The 15,643-nt window shown below is 45.1% G+C and overlaps 1 protein-coding gene across 1 annotated transcript; it reads left to right on the plus strand.

Annotated features, from left to right (window-relative positions):
- Positions 1 to 10: 10 nt before the first annotated feature.
- Positions 11 to 7,643, plus strand: slc35b2 (solute carrier family 35 member B2). The gene is made up of 4 exons (XM_084440273.1): positions 11 to 146; positions 2,259 to 2,443; positions 2,829 to 2,989; positions 5,176 to 7,643. Exons 1-4 carry the CDS (start codon positions 127 to 129, stop codon positions 6,106 to 6,108), a joined length of 1,299 nt encoding a protein of 432 aa, XP_084296399.1. The 5' UTR covers positions 11 to 126; the 3' UTR covers positions 6,109 to 7,643.
- Positions 7,644 to 15,643: the final 8,000 nt, after the last annotated feature.

Genomic DNA, 15,643 nt, shown 5'->3' on the forward strand with positions numbered 1-15,643 from the left:
AAGCCAGAAGGAGAGAAGCAGCCAGCTGAGCCGATAGAAGACTCTTCTCTACATGGTCCAGTGAGGAAAGCGGGTGAATCGTTGGGCAGGTTGATCCGCCGGGTTGAAGAGCTGGTCGAGGGGAAGATGCCATCTTTGTCATGGAGGTAAGGATGAACAGACTGGGCTGGAACCCTAACCCTAACCCTAACCCACAGACTGGGCTGGGCTGACGGCTCGGTCCTTCATTCGAGTTTAACTCAGTAAACATGGATCTGTGTGGAAGACACGGCTGCTAAGTGCCCGGTGGTGGGAGAGAGATGGCTCTGTCTCTATGTCTCTATGCCCAGGGCTGTGTGAGTGGGACAGCCTGTTAGCTACAGACCGAGCTAGACTAGCCGTTAGCTTGATTTGCATGTTGCTATCAGTAGACAAACAGTCGTATTTGTCTCTTCTGATTCACTGTTTCTACTCATCCCACATCATCATTCTGCGTCATATATTGGTTCACCTACAGTCACTTATCTGCATTGTACAGGAGGAATAGTTGTGTTTGTGGTCCGTGTTTCCCTGTCATGATCAGGCAGTTGTGTCTGGATGATGGTTGGATGTTCCTGTTCCCTCCATCTTCATTCCTGTTCCCTCCATCTTCATTCCTATTCCCTTCCATCTTTATTCCTATTCCCTTCCATCTTCATTCCTATTCCTTCCATCTTCATTCCTGTTCCCTTCCATCTTCATTCCTATTCCCTTCCATCTTTATTCCTATTCCCTTCCATCTTCATTCCTATTCCTTCCATCTTCATTCCTGTTCCCTTCCATCTTCATTCCTATTCCCTTCCATCTTCATTCCTATTCCCTTCCATCTTCATTCCTGTTCCCTTCCATCTTCATTCCTATTCCCTTCCATCTTCATTCCTATTCCCTTCCATCTTCATTCCTATTCCCTCCCATCTTCATTCGCGAGGCAAATCATGTGAGATCAAGAATTACACGAATGTATTGTAGGTAATAGTGTGAAGGTGGCTGAGCTACATCGCACTCAGGTAGACCTGTCTCTTCTGGTGTGAAAGCATGTGTGAGTTCATGTGTGAATCAGCCCAGTGTGAAAGCATGTGTGAGTTCATGTCTGAATCAGCCCAGTGTGAAAGCATGTGTGAGTTCATGTGTGAATCAGCCCAGTGTGCGCAGAGAGAGGCATTCCTAGCGGGTCGCCCCCCGGGCCCCGGTGCTCTGCTGCGGCCGGGCGGCCCTCGCTGGGCTGGAGTCCCGCACAAAGAGGCTCTGTGAGCCGTCAGTAGGCAGCAGGTCTCGGGGGGAGAAGGCCCTCTCTGTGAATGGGATACACACACTCTATGCCACGACAGACAGGAGGCACACCTTTCCACTATGCCGGATTAGGTTTCAGCAGGCTGGGTAACTGAGAGCCATGGGACTGGGTCCTTGTTCCAGATAAGGGTGTTCTGAGGTTTGTCAATGGATTGGGATGCTATGTTTCTGAACTAGTATGTGTGGACATGAGAAATTAGAGCTCTTTGCCGTTGTAGTAGGCCGTATCGTATGGAGGGAATTTCTTTTTCAGGTGTCAGGTGTGTTGCATGTTATAGACGGCCTCGTACGACCGTTCCCATCTCGCGAGCTCACGTTCTGCTATTCTAGTCCTCTACCCAACCGCTTTTATCACCTGAGAAGTTGTGACCTGCTGTGCCATAGTTTAATGATCTTTTATTGAGATGAATCATTAAAGGAGTAGTCTGGGTTTTTAGCTTCCTAAGCCCTGCTGGTATTTACCATCATAAACAATGGTCCAGAAAGCCTGAACATGTTGACAGACTTTGCACTGTTGAGATATTAGTGCTCATTGCTCATGTCACTGCTAAGCAGTACACAATGGATCTCTATGAGCATGTATATGTATGTATGTGTGTGTATATATATATATATATATGCTTATAGAGAATGATCAGCTGGCCATTTAATGGATGTCTATCCGTTGTGTCCTTCCTGTCCCCCGTCTGTCCCCCGTCTGTCCCCCGTCTGTCCCCCTGTCTGTCCCCCTGTCTGTCCCCCTGTCTGTCCCCCTGTCTGTCCCCCTGTCTGTCCCCCTGTCTGTCCCCCTGTCTGTCCCCCGTCTGTCCCCCTGTCTCTCCCCTTGTCTGTCCCCCTGTCTGTCCCCCTGTCTGTCCCCCTGTCTGTCCCCCTGTCTGTCCCCCCGTCTGTCCCCCTGTCTGTCCCCCGTCCGTCCCCCTGTCTGTCCCCCTGTCCGTCCCCCATGGCAGCGTGTGGCCCGTGCTGGGGCTCCTCCCCCCTGCGGTGCTGTGTGGCGAGGACGCGTCTCTGCTCCAGGACTGGCACGACGTGTGGTTCTTCCGCTTCTTCCTCAACGTGCTGGGGTACTCCTCCATCATCCTCCCCGGGTACCTGCTCATCGGGTACCTCAAACGCATCAACTACCTGGAGACGGGTGCGTGTCTGTCTGTCTGTCTGTGTCTGTCTGTGTCTGTCTGTCTGCCTGTCTGCCTGTCTGTCTGTCTGTCTGTCTGTCTGTCTGTGTCTGTCTGTCTGTCTGTGTCTGCCTGCCTGCCTGCCTGTCTGTCTGTCTGTCTGTCTGTCTGTCTGTCTGTGTGTGTCTGCCTGCCTGCCTGTCTGTCTGCCTGTCTGTCTGTCTGCCTGCCTGCCTGCCTGCGTGCGTGCGTGCGTGCGTGTGTGTGTGTGTGTGTGTGTGTGTGTGTGTGCACAATGTGAAAAAGACAAAACGTTGTTGACCCATCATGATGTGGTTGAGTAGTCGTGCTCCGGAGCGTTGTGTTCTCCGTGTCTGTTTCCAACATGGCGTCTCTCCCCCTCAGGCCGTGGCGTCTGCTACCCGCTCATCAAGGCCTGCGTGTTCGGCAGCGAAGCAAAGGCCGGGCTGCTGGATGACGTTTCCATAGCGCCCAGGAATGAGGCGGAGTCGGGCTCCCCGGGCAGACAGGCGGTCAAGCTGGTCTTCTGCGCCGCTGGACTCCAGGTGATATTACCAGGGTTATTACCAGGGTTATTAGCAGGGTTATTACCAGGGTTATTACCAGGGTTATTACCAGGGTTATTAACAGGGTTATTACCAGGGTTATTACCAGGGTTATTAACAGGGTTATTACCAGGGTTATTACATACATTGCTTGGTAAATTATAATCTTGTGGCTTTCTTCATTCATTCCAGTATGGTGTGGTGGGTCTTATTTTGTGTCTTGGCCTATTGACCTTCATCCATTCGAGCCCCTAATTTATGAAATAGACGGCACGTCCATTGCTATTGATGCATAAATTCACATTTTCAATGAAGACCCATTGATAGAATTATTAGACCCATTGATAGAATTATTAGACCCATTGATAGAATTATTAGACCCATTGATAGAATCATTAGACCCATTGATAGAATTATTAGACCCATTGATAGAGTTATTAGACCCATTGATAGAATCATTAGACCCATTGATAAAATTATTAGACCCATTGATAGAATTATTAGACCAATTGATAGAATCATTAGACCTATTGATAGAATTATTAGACCCATTGATAGTTATTAGACCCATTGATAGAATCATTAGACCCATTGATAGAATTATTATACCCATTGATAGAATCATTAGACCCATTGATAGAATTATTAGACCCATTGATAGTTATTAGACCCATTGATAGAATCATTAGACCCATTGATAGAATTATTATACCCATTGATAGAATTATTAGACCCATTGATAGAATTATTAGACCCATTGATAGTTATTAGACCCATTGATAGAATCATTAGACCCATTGATAGAATTATTATACCCATTGATAGAATTATTAGACCCATTGATAGAATTATTAGACCCATTGATAGAATTATTATACCCATTGATAGAATTATGGAATCATTAGACCCATTGATAGAATCATTAGACCCATTGATAGAATTATTAGACCCATTGATAGAATTGTCTGAGCGGTGAACTTTTCAGCCGCCTGAAGGAAGACATTGAGGGAGCACAGTGGTAACCGTGGTAATGCCTCTTCACTCCCCTCTTCTCTCTCTTCTCTCTCTCCCCTCTTCTCTCTCTTCTCTCTCTCCCCTCTTCTCTCTCTCCCCTCTTCTGTCCCCTCTTCTCCCTCTCCCCTCTTCTGTCCCCTCTTCTCCCTCTTCTCTCTCTCCCCTCTTCTCTCTCTTCTCTCTCTCTCCCCTCTTCTCTCTCTTCTCTCTCTCTCCCCTCTTCTCTCTTCTCTGTCTCCCCTCTTCTCTCCCCTCTTCTCTCTCTCCCCTCTTCTCTCTTCTCTCTCTCCCCTCTTCTCTCTTCTCTCTCTCCCCTCTTCTCTCTTCTCTCTCTCCCCTCTTCTCTCCCTCCCCTCTTCTCTCTTCTCTCCCTCCCCTCTTCTCTCTTCTCTCTCTCCCCTCTTCTCTCTCTCCCCTCTTCTCTCTTCTCTCTCTCCCCTCTTCTCTCTTCTCTCTCTCCCCTCTTCTCTCTTCTCTGTCTCCCCTCTTCTCTCTCCCCTCTTCTCTCTCTCCCCTCTTCTCTCTTCTCTCTCTCCCCTCTTCTCTTTCTCCCCTCTTCTCTCTCTCCCCTCTTCTCTCTTCTCTCTCCCCTCTTCTCTCTTCTCTCTCTCCCCTCTTCTCTCTTCTCTCTCTCCCCTCTTCTCTCCCCTCTTCTCTCTTCTCTCCCTCCCCTCTTCTCTCTTCTCTCTCTCCCCTCTTCTCTCTCTCCCCTCTTCTCTCTTCTCTCTCCCCTCTTCTCTCTCTCCCCTCTTCTCTCTCTCCCCTCTTCTCTCTTCTCTCTCTTCTCTCTTCTCTCTCTCCCCTCTTCTCTCTCTCTTCTCTCTCTTCTCTCTCTCTTCTCTCTCTCCCCTCTTCTCTCTTCTCTGTCTCCCCTCTTCTCTCTCTCCCCTCTTCTCTCCCTCCCCTCTTCTCTCTTCTCTGTCTCCCCTCTTCTCTCTCTCCCCTCTTCTCTCCCTCCCCTCTTCTCTCTTCTCTCTTCTCTCTCTCCCCTCTTCTCTCTCTCTTCTCTCTCTCTTCTCTCTCTTCTCTCTCTCCCCTCTTCTCTCTTCTCTGTCTCCCCTCTTCTCTCTCTCCCCTCTTCTCTCTCTCCCCTCTTCTCTCTTCTCTCTCTCCCCTCTTCTCTCTTCTCTGTCTCCCCTCTTCTCTCTCTTCTCTCTCTTCTCCCCCCCCAGGCGTCCTACCTGACGTGGGGCGTTCTCCAGGAGAGGGTGATGACCCGGTCGTACGGAGCCGCCTCCCCCGAGGAGGAGGGCGAGCGCTTCAAGGACTCTCAGTTCCTGGTGTTCATGAATCGGATCCTGGCGCTGACGGTGTCGGGCCTGTGGTGCGCCCTCTTCCAGCAGCCCCGCCACGGCGCGCCCATGTACAAGTACTCGTTCGCCTCGCTGTCCAACATCCTGAGCAGCTGGTGTCAGTACGAGGCCCTCAAGTTCATCAGCTTCCCAACGCAGGTGCTGGCCAAGGCCTCCAAGGTCATCCCTGTCATGCTGATGGGCCGCTGCGTCTCCCACAAGAGCTACGAGTACTGGGAGTACCTGACGGCCGCCCTCATCTCCGTGGGGGTCAGCATGTTCCTGCTGACCAGCGCCGCGGACAAGCGCCCGTCCACCGGCACCACGTTCAGCGGGCTGCTGCTCCTCGCCGGCTACATCGTCTTCGACAGCTTCACCTCCAACTGGCAGGACAACCTGTTCAAGTACAAGATGTCGTCGGTGCAGATGATGTTCGGGGTGAACCTGTTCTCCTGCCTGTTCACCGTGGGCTCGCTGCTGGAGCAGGGCGCCTTCTTCGACTCGCTGGCGTTCATGGGGCGCCACTCCGAGTTCGCCTTCCACGCCGTGCTGCTGTCCGTGTGCTCGGCGTGCGGCCAGCTCTTCATCTTCTACACCATCGCGCAGTTCGGCGCCGCCGTCTTCACCATCATCATGACGCTGCGCCAGGCCTTCGCCATCCTGCTGTCCTGCTTCCTGTACGGCCACGCCGTCACCATGGTGGGGGGCTTCGGCGTGGGCGTGGTCTTCCTGGCGCTCTTCCTGCGGGTGTACGCGCGCAGCCGGATGAAGGCGGCCCGTAGGACGCCACAGCCTCCGGTACAGAAGGTGTAGGAGGAGGATGAGGAGGAGGAGGAGGAGGAGGAGGATGAGGACGAGGAGGAGGACGAGGAGGAGGACGGTGATGTGAAGTGTTAAAGGGGAACTGGAAACTGAAGCCACGTTTTTTGTGGTGCTTTCTTTGTCCGTCTGTTGAACCGTTTGACTTATTCAAACATTTTAAATATTCATTTAATGGGGTTTCTACCTTGTATGGCAAAGGTACAGAAAGGGATTCTTTTGAAGGTTTTTAGCTTGACGCACGCACACACATACACACACACACGCACACACACACACATACACACACACATACACACGCACATGTACACACACCAAGCCGTCCCAGACGTCAGAAGACATCTGACCCAATCTGCAGAAGCAGGAGTCTGAGTGCTCATTAGTTCATCAGCTCCGTACTGTGGAGCGTGAACTCCCCCCTGGTCTCTCCCCTGGTCTCTCCCCTGGTCTCTGGGCTGTGTGAACGCTCCCCTGGTCTCTCCCCTGGTCTCTGGGCTGTGTGAACGCCCCCCTGGTCTCTGGGCTGTGTGAACTCCCCCCTGGTCTCTCCCCTGGTCTCTCCCCTGGTCTCTGGGCTGTGTGAACGCTCCCCTGGTCTCTGGGCTGTGTGAACGCTCCCTGGTCTCTCCCCTGGTCTCTGGGCTGTGTGAACGCTCCCCTGGTCTCTGTGACGCTCCCCTGGTCTCTGGGCTGTGTGAACGCTCCCCTGGTCTCTGGGCTCCCTGGTCTCTGGGCTGTGTGAACGCTCCCCTGGTCTCTGGGCTGTGTGAACGCTCCCCTGGTCTCTGGTCTCTGGGCTGTGTGAACGCTCCCCTGGTCTCTGTGACGCTCCCCTGGTCTCTGGTCTCTGTGACGCTCCCCTGGTCTCTCCTGGTCTCTGGGCTGTGTCATGTTTTCAATCACACCACCATTTGTGGCTTAGCAGGTCAATAAACAGTTACTGTGACGGAGGGGTTTGATATGGTAAGCAGCCCCAAGCAGTTTGACCCATTTAGGAATAGCTCTGTGTATATATTATACATTTTGTGTCAAACCTTTTTTCAGGCATTGAAATTTCATTCTGGACCTTGGACATGGACAGGGTGATGTGTGTGTTGATACCATGCTAAGGTGATGCTGCTTGACTAAATCTTCTGTTTGGTAAAAAGGAGTGTTTGTAGGATGTTTCTTTAATGTCAGATCATGGGAAAAGCATAGTTCACACACATGGTTAATGATGATGGACCAAAAAGTTTGAAAATGGCTGCACATGATGACCATGAGCTGACCATCAGTTCCTGTAACATTTCAAGCAGTATTCAAGGTGCAGATCGTTTATATGAAGAACTAATACATTCACACGATGACCCCATGATGACCTGATACATTTCACACGATGACCCCATGATGACCCCATGAAGACCTGATACATTCACATGATGACCCCATGAAGACCTAATACATTCACATGATGACCCCATGAAGACCTGATACATTCACATGATGACCCCATGAAGACCTGATACATTCACACGATGACCCCATGAAGACCTGATACATTCACATGATGACCCCATGAAGACCTGATACATTCACATGATGACCCCATGAAGACCTGATACATTCACACGATGACCCCATGAAGACCTGATACATTCACATGATGACCCCATGAAGACCTAATACATTCACATGATGACCCCATGAAGACCTAACCCATTCACATGATGACCCCATGAAGACCTGATACATTCACACGATGACCCCATGAAGACCTAATACATTCACATGATGACCACATGAAGACCTAATACATTCACATGATGACCCCATGAAGACCTAATACACATGATGACCCCATGAAGACCTGATACATTCACATGATGACCCCATGAAGACCTAATACATTCACATGATGACCCCATGAAGACCTAACCCATTTCGCATGGTGACCCCATTCTGCTCACGTAGTTTCTGCATTGAAATGACTGGATCCTTCAACCCTCCAGGTGTAGAACATGTTGTGTGCTCTGCGCTCACGAGCCCCAAGGCTTTTATTTATTCTAAGACGCCTCCAGAGGAAGATGTTGGTCCATCCCCTCCAGAGGAAGATGTTGGTCCGTCCCCTCCACCCAGAACAGGACTGCCCTGCACTGGTCAGAAGGCAGAGTCACGCCACAGGAAGTGGCATATTTCAAAGGTCAATGTTTGAACTCTCCAGGTTGCCAGGGGACATGAACCCGAAGCCTGGGTTCTTTTTCTTGAGTTAAAACGTTCTACCCTCTCTGTTCTGATCCTGATTATTCTCATGTCGTTGTTCTTGCTCCCTGTTTGTCTGCTTGTCAGAAGAGCTCTGCTCTCTCATGTGTGAATGCTTCCCAGAGGTCAAAGGGTGAATGAGCCGGAGAGGCTGGTTGGCTGAGCAGAACCTGGAGAACGCAAACAAGGGAAACTATGTAACCGGTACTTTCTTTTATCATTGTAGTATTTCTTCTAGTACGCTGGATTAATAATAAAATACATTATATTAATTTAAATACTTGTTCGTTGTGGTTTATGTCGTCCCTATAGCCAAACGGCGCTATGTACTGGATTTCTGTGTACTGGATGTTTTGCAGATAAGCATGTTCACCTGGGCTAGGTTCACCTGGGCTAGGATCATCTGGGCTAGGTTCACCAGGGCTAGGTTCACCAGGGCTAGGATCATCTGGGCTAGGTTCACCTGGGCTAGGTTCACCAGGGCTAGGATCATCTGGGCTAGGTTCACCTGGGCTAGGTTCACCTGGGCTAGGTTCACCTGGGCTAGGTTCACCAGGGCTAGGTTCACCAGGGCTAGGTTCACCAGGGCTAGGTTCACCTGGGTTAGGTTCACCTGGGCTAGGTTCACCTGGGCTAGGTTCACCTGGGCTAGGTTCACTCTAAGCTAATGATTCATTTTTCATCACACAGTACCAACCTTAAAAGATTCAAGATTACTTTGTCACATGTAATGACCGGTGTGCAGTCACAGTGAGATGCTGCTAACGGGTCCAAGATTCTGCTTGATACAGATAAACTCTAATTAACACTGATTACACAATAAGTAGCCTTTCTATACAGCATGATGCATTATGTTCATGCTATAGGATATGAATAAATAATCATCATAACCCAGGGGGTTATGTACATGCTGTAAGGGGTTATGTACATGCTATAACTCTAATAAATAAACCCAGGGGGTATGATGTACACTAGGGTTAGGGTTAGGTATGCACTAGGTATCCTGCTAGGAAGTGGTTGTGTTGTGTTCACTAGGTATCCTGCTGCTCTGGGTGTAGTGGTATTTACATGTATATAGTATATAGGTATATAGTGGTATTTAGATGTATATAGTATATAGGTATATAGTGGTATTTAGATGTATATAGTATATAGGTATATAGTGGTATTTAGATGTATATAGTATATAGGTATATAGTGGTATTTAGATGTATATAGTATATAGGTATATAGTGGTATTTAGATGTATATAGTATATAGGTATATAGTGGTATTTAGATGTATATAGTATATAGGTATATAGTGGTATTTACATGTATATAGTATATAGGTATATAGTGGTATTTACATGTATATAGTATATAGGTATATAGTGGTATTTAGATGTATATAGTATATAGGTATATAGTGGTATTTAGATGTATATAGTATATAGGTATATAGTGGTATTTAGATGATGTATATAGTATATAGGTATATAGTGGTATTTAGATGTATATAGTATATAGGTATATAGTGGTATTTAGATGTATATAGTATATAGGTATATAGTGGTATTTAGATGTATATAGTATATAGGTATATAGTGGTATTTAGATGTATATAGTATATAGGTATATAGTGGTATTTAGATGTATATAGTATATAGGTATATAGTGGTATTGAGATGTATATAGTATATAGGTATATAGTGGTATTGAGATGTATATAGTATATAGGTATATAGTGGTATTGAGATGTATATAGTATATAGGTATATAGTGGTATTTAGATGTATATAGTATATAGGTATATAGTGGTATTTAGATGTATATAGTATATAGGTATATAGTGGTATTGAGATGTATATAGTATATAGGTATATAGTGGTATTTAGATGTATATAGTATATAGGTATATAGTGGTATTTAGATGTATATAGTATATAGGTATATAGTGGTATTTAGATGTATATAGTATATAGGTATATAGTGGTATTTAGATGTATATAGTATATAGGTATATAGTGGTATTTAGATGTATATAGTATATAGGTATATAGTGGTATTTACATGTATATAGTATATAGGTATATAGTGGTATTTACATGTATATAGTATATAGGTATATAGTGGTATTTACATGTATATAGTATATAGGTATATAGTGGTATTTACATGTATATAGTATATAGGTATATAGTGGTATTTAGATGTATATAGTATATAGGTATATAGTGGTATTGAGATGTATATAGTATATAGGTATATAGTGGTATTGAGATGTATATAGTATATAGGTATATAGTGGTATTGAGATGTATATAGTATATAGGTATATAGTGGTATTTAGATGTATATAGTATATAGGTATATAGTGGTATTTAGATGTATATAGTATATAGGTATATAGTGGTATTTAGATGTATATAGTATATAGGTATATAGTGGTATTTAGATGTATATAGTATATAGGTATATAGTGGTATTGAGATGTATATAGTATATAGGTATATAGTGGTATTGAGATGTATATAGTATATAGGTATATAGTGGTATTTAGATGTATATAGTATATAGGTATATAGTGGTATTTAGATGTATATAGTATATAGGTATATAGTGGTATTGAGATGTATATAGTATATAGGTATATAGTGGTATTTAGATGTATATAGTATATAGGTATATAGTGGTATTGAGATGTATATAGTATATAGGTATATAGTGGTATTGAGATGTATATAGTATATAGGTATATAGTGGTATTGAGATGTATATAGTATATAGGTATATAGTGGTATTTAGATGTATATAGTATATAGGTATATAGTGGTATTTAGATGTATGTAGTATATAAGTATATAGTGGTATTTAGATGTATATAGTATATAGGTATATAGTGGTATTTAGATGTATATAGTATATAGGTATATAGTGGTATTTAGATGTATATAGTATATAGGTATATAGTGGTATTTAGATGTATATAGTATATAGGTATATAGTGGTATTTAGATGTATATAGTATATAGGTATATAGTGGTATTGAGATGTATATAGTATATAGGTATATAGTGGTATTGAGATGTATATAGTATATAGGTATATAGTGGTATTTAGATGTATATAGTATATAGGTATATAGTGGTATTTAGATGTATATAGTATATAGGTATATAGTGGTATTGAGATGTATATAGTATATAGGTATATAGTGGTATTTAGATGTATATAGTATATAGGTATATAGTGGTATTTAGATGTATATAGTATATAAGTATATAGTGGTATTTAGATGTATATAGTATATAGGTATATAGTGGTATTTAGATGTATATAGTATATAGGTATATAGTGGTATTTAGATGTATATAGTATATAGGTATATAGTGGTATTTAGATGTATATAGTATATAGGTATATAGTGGTATTTAGATGTATATAGTATATAGGTATATAGTGGTATTGAGATGTATATAGTATATAGGTATATAGTGGTATTGAGATGTATATAGTATATAGGTATATAGTGGTATTGAGATGTATATAGTATATAGGTATATAGTGGTATTTAGATGTATATAGTATATAGGTATATAGTGGTATTGAGATGTATATAGTATATAGGTATATAGTGGTATTGAGATGTATATAGTATATAGGTATATAGTGGTATTTAGATGTATATAGTATATAGGTATATAGTGGTATTTAGATGTATATAGTATATAGGTATATAGTGGTATTTAGATGTATATAGTATATAGGTACATAGTGGTATTTAGATGTATATAGTATATAGGTATATAGTGGTATTTAGATGTATATAGTATATAGGTATATAGTGGTATTTAGATGTATATAGTATATAGGTATATAGTGGTATTTAGATGTATATAGTATATAGGTATATAGTGGTATTTAGATGTATATAGTATATAGGTATATAGTGGTATTTAGATGTATATAGTATATAGATATATAGTGGTATTCATACGTTAGATAGAGTCATTCAGGAGTCAGATGTTTGCGTAAAGAAGCTCTTCCTGAGTCTCTCCCTGCTCTCCCTGTGTGTGGTATCTGGTCTCTCCCTGTGTGTGGTATCTGGTCTCTCCCTGCTCTCCCTGTGTGTGGTATCTGGTCTCTCCCTGTGTGTGGTATCTGGTCTCTCCCTGTGTGTGTGGTATCTGGTCTCTCCCTGTGTGTGTGGTATCTGGTCTCTCCCTGTGTGTGGTATCTGGTCTCTCCCTGTGTGTGGTATCTGGTCTCTCCCTGTGTGTGGTATCTGGTCTCTCCCTGTGTGTGGTATCTGGTCTCTCCCTGTGTGTGTGGTATCTGGTCTCTCCCTGTGTGTGTGGTATCTGGTCTCTCCCTGTGTGTGGTATCTGGTCTCTCCCTGCTCTCCCTGTGTGTGGTATCTGGTCTCTCCCTGTGTGTGGTATCTCTTCCCTGACTCTTCCCTCAGGATCCTGTGGTCTTGGTCTTGCATCTTTTGTAGTAGAGGTCTCCCACCCCCCAGGGTACTTCAGATGACCGGGATGTAAAAAGCTTATGACCTCAAAATAGTCAGAACAGGGGACGCGGTACCACATTCATACTAGCCAGGAAGATGCCCTAGTCACATTCATACTAGCCAGGAAGATGCCCTAGTCACATTCATACTAGCCAGGAAGATGCCCTAGTCACATTCATACTAGCCAGGAAGATGCCCTAGTCACATTCATACTAGCCAGGAAGATGCCCTAGTCACATTCATACTAGCCAGGAAGATGCCCTAGTCAGTTTTTATAGCTCTCTAATACTCCATGGACACATTCACAGACGTCTTTATTATATGTACAGTATTATTATATGTACAGTATTATTATATGTACAGTATTATTATATGGACAGTATTATTATATGGACAGTATATACATGAGAATGAGTGTATGAACATCTGGCCCTATGTTTTGCGGTATACCCCCCCCCCCAACTTCTTCTAGTCATGCAAATGAGTGGGTAGAGAGGAGCGGGCGCCCGGGCCTCAGACGAGCCTCAGACGGGCCTCAGACGAGCCTCAGACGGGCCTCAGACGAGCCTCAGACGGGCCTCAGACGAGCCTCAGACGGGCCTCAGACGAGCCTCAGACGAGCCTCAGACGGGCCTCAGACGAGCCTCAGACGGGCCTCAGACGGGCCTCAGACGAGCCTCAGACGGGCCTCAGACGAGCCTCAGACGAGCCTCAGACGAGCCTCAGACGGGCCTCAGACGAGCCTCAGACGGGCCTCAGACGAGCCTCAGACGAGCCCCACCTCTGGGGAAACCAGTCACTAAGGGCTTTCACTGTGACTGGCAGGATGTGAGGGTTCATCTCAGGGAGGATGTGAGGGTTCATCTCAGGGAGGATGTGAGGGTTCATCTCAGGGAGGATGTGAGGGTTCATCTCAGGGAGGATGTGAGGGTTCATCTCAGGGAGGATGTGAGGGTTCATCTCAGGGAGGATGTGAGGGTTCATCTCAGGGAGGATGTGAGGGTTCATCTCAGGGAGGATGTGAGGGTTCATCTCAGGGAGGATGTGAGGGTTCATCTCAGGGAGGATGTGAGGGTTCATCTCAGGGAGGATGGGAGGGTTCATCTCAGGGAGGATGTGAGGGTTCATCTCAGGGAGGATGTGAGGGTTCATCTCAGGGAGGATGTGAGGGTTCATCTCAGGGAGGATGGGAGGGTTCATCTCAGGGAGGATGTGAGGGTTCATCTCAGGGAGGATGTGAGGGTTCATCTCAGGGAGGATGTGAGGGTTCATCTCAGGGAGGATGTGAGGGTTCATCTCAGGGAGGATGTGAGGGTTCATCTCAGGGAGGATGTGAGGGTTCATCTCAGGGAGGACTACTGTAGCAGCGGAACAGACTAGTCATGTAAATGGTGTGATGTTTGCAGCCCACCGAACGGTAACCTTTATGATTGGATGGAGGGGAATGTAGACATGGTTGTTGCAGTCCTCTATCTGTGGGCTTCTGTCTTTTATAAGACATCTAACCTCCTCACTCCTCAGTGGGGGTGGTTTCCTGTCTAGTATTTAGAAGTATTTAGGTTACCATTTTGTGAAAGCCAGTATTGAGTATCTGAGGTAGATCAGATTACAAAACTATATGTATGACTGTATAATAAGTAACTATCTTATCAGTTGCTAGACTCTTTCTTTTTCAGGCCTCATAAATGTCATGGAAACATACTGGTATTGTCATGGAAACATACTGGTATTATGCCAGATCACAACAAATCCGATCTGGAGTCAGTTGGTGCACAAATGCTTAAAACACGAGGTCTTACAACCTTCTGAGGTGCCCATTCTGCTCATTGTGTAGGCCAATATCCTGTTTCCTATGATCTACTAACACTATATGCATGACTTTCTGGGCCTCCATCTTACCATGAAGCACATAGTATGAATCACAGGTCTCTGAGCTTTAATGCAAAAAAAAATGTCCCCATGTTCCTGTAGAGGTCGTCCTGCTTCCTGACAGCCAGGCTCTGGTACAGGGATGGACCAGGGTTAGGGTTAGGGTCAGGACCAGGGTTAGGGTTAGGGTCAGGACCAGGGTTAGGGTTAGGGTCAGGGTTCCCTTCTATTAATACATCCATGGTATGGACCAGGGTTAGGGTTCCCTTATATTAATACATCCATGGTATGGACGGACACACAACTATCTAACATGTCATTGGGTGGGGGACAATTAGGACTGAAAACCCACTTCTGTGGTTTATTTGCTCTTAATTTGGCCATTTAGCAACGTTGAGCCTTTGGATGTGTTGTGAATATGTCCTGGTATATATACATTATACTATAGTAGCACTGTCTCTGTATGAGCGGATCCCCTCAGATCTTAGTCTGGGGAGAAGCCTCGCCTCACTGTGGGTGGAGCCCACCACAGATTTGCTGATAAAAAAAAAGTTTCCACAGGAAATGGTTGATGGTAGAGTTTGACAGTCAGGTTCAAAGAAATGTCAATGTTTTGAAATGCATCGTCTCGACTGACATTTTCATTGCTGCGAGAACGGGAACCTCCAGTTTATTTCTGAATGATATGAGTGACTAGCCCCGTGTGAGTGGGGATGACTCAACCCGTGAGTGGTGGGAAGCGGTAAACCCCACGGGTGAAAAGCCCACAGGGAAGTCACACCATGCTAGAGACAGCCTGTTCTGTACCAGAGCACTCGTGATTTACAAGGAAACTACCGTCCATTTTCTTTCACGCAGCCACGTCATATATGGACCCACATGAAAGTAGACAGGATGCACCCTGATGCGTTCCCTCGTGGGTCAGCTG

This window comes from Borostomias antarcticus, assembly GCF_949987555.1.
Source record: "Borostomias antarcticus genome assembly, chromosome: 6".
NCBI lineage: Eukaryota > Metazoa > Chordata > Actinopteri > Stomiiformes > Stomiidae > Borostomias > Borostomias antarcticus.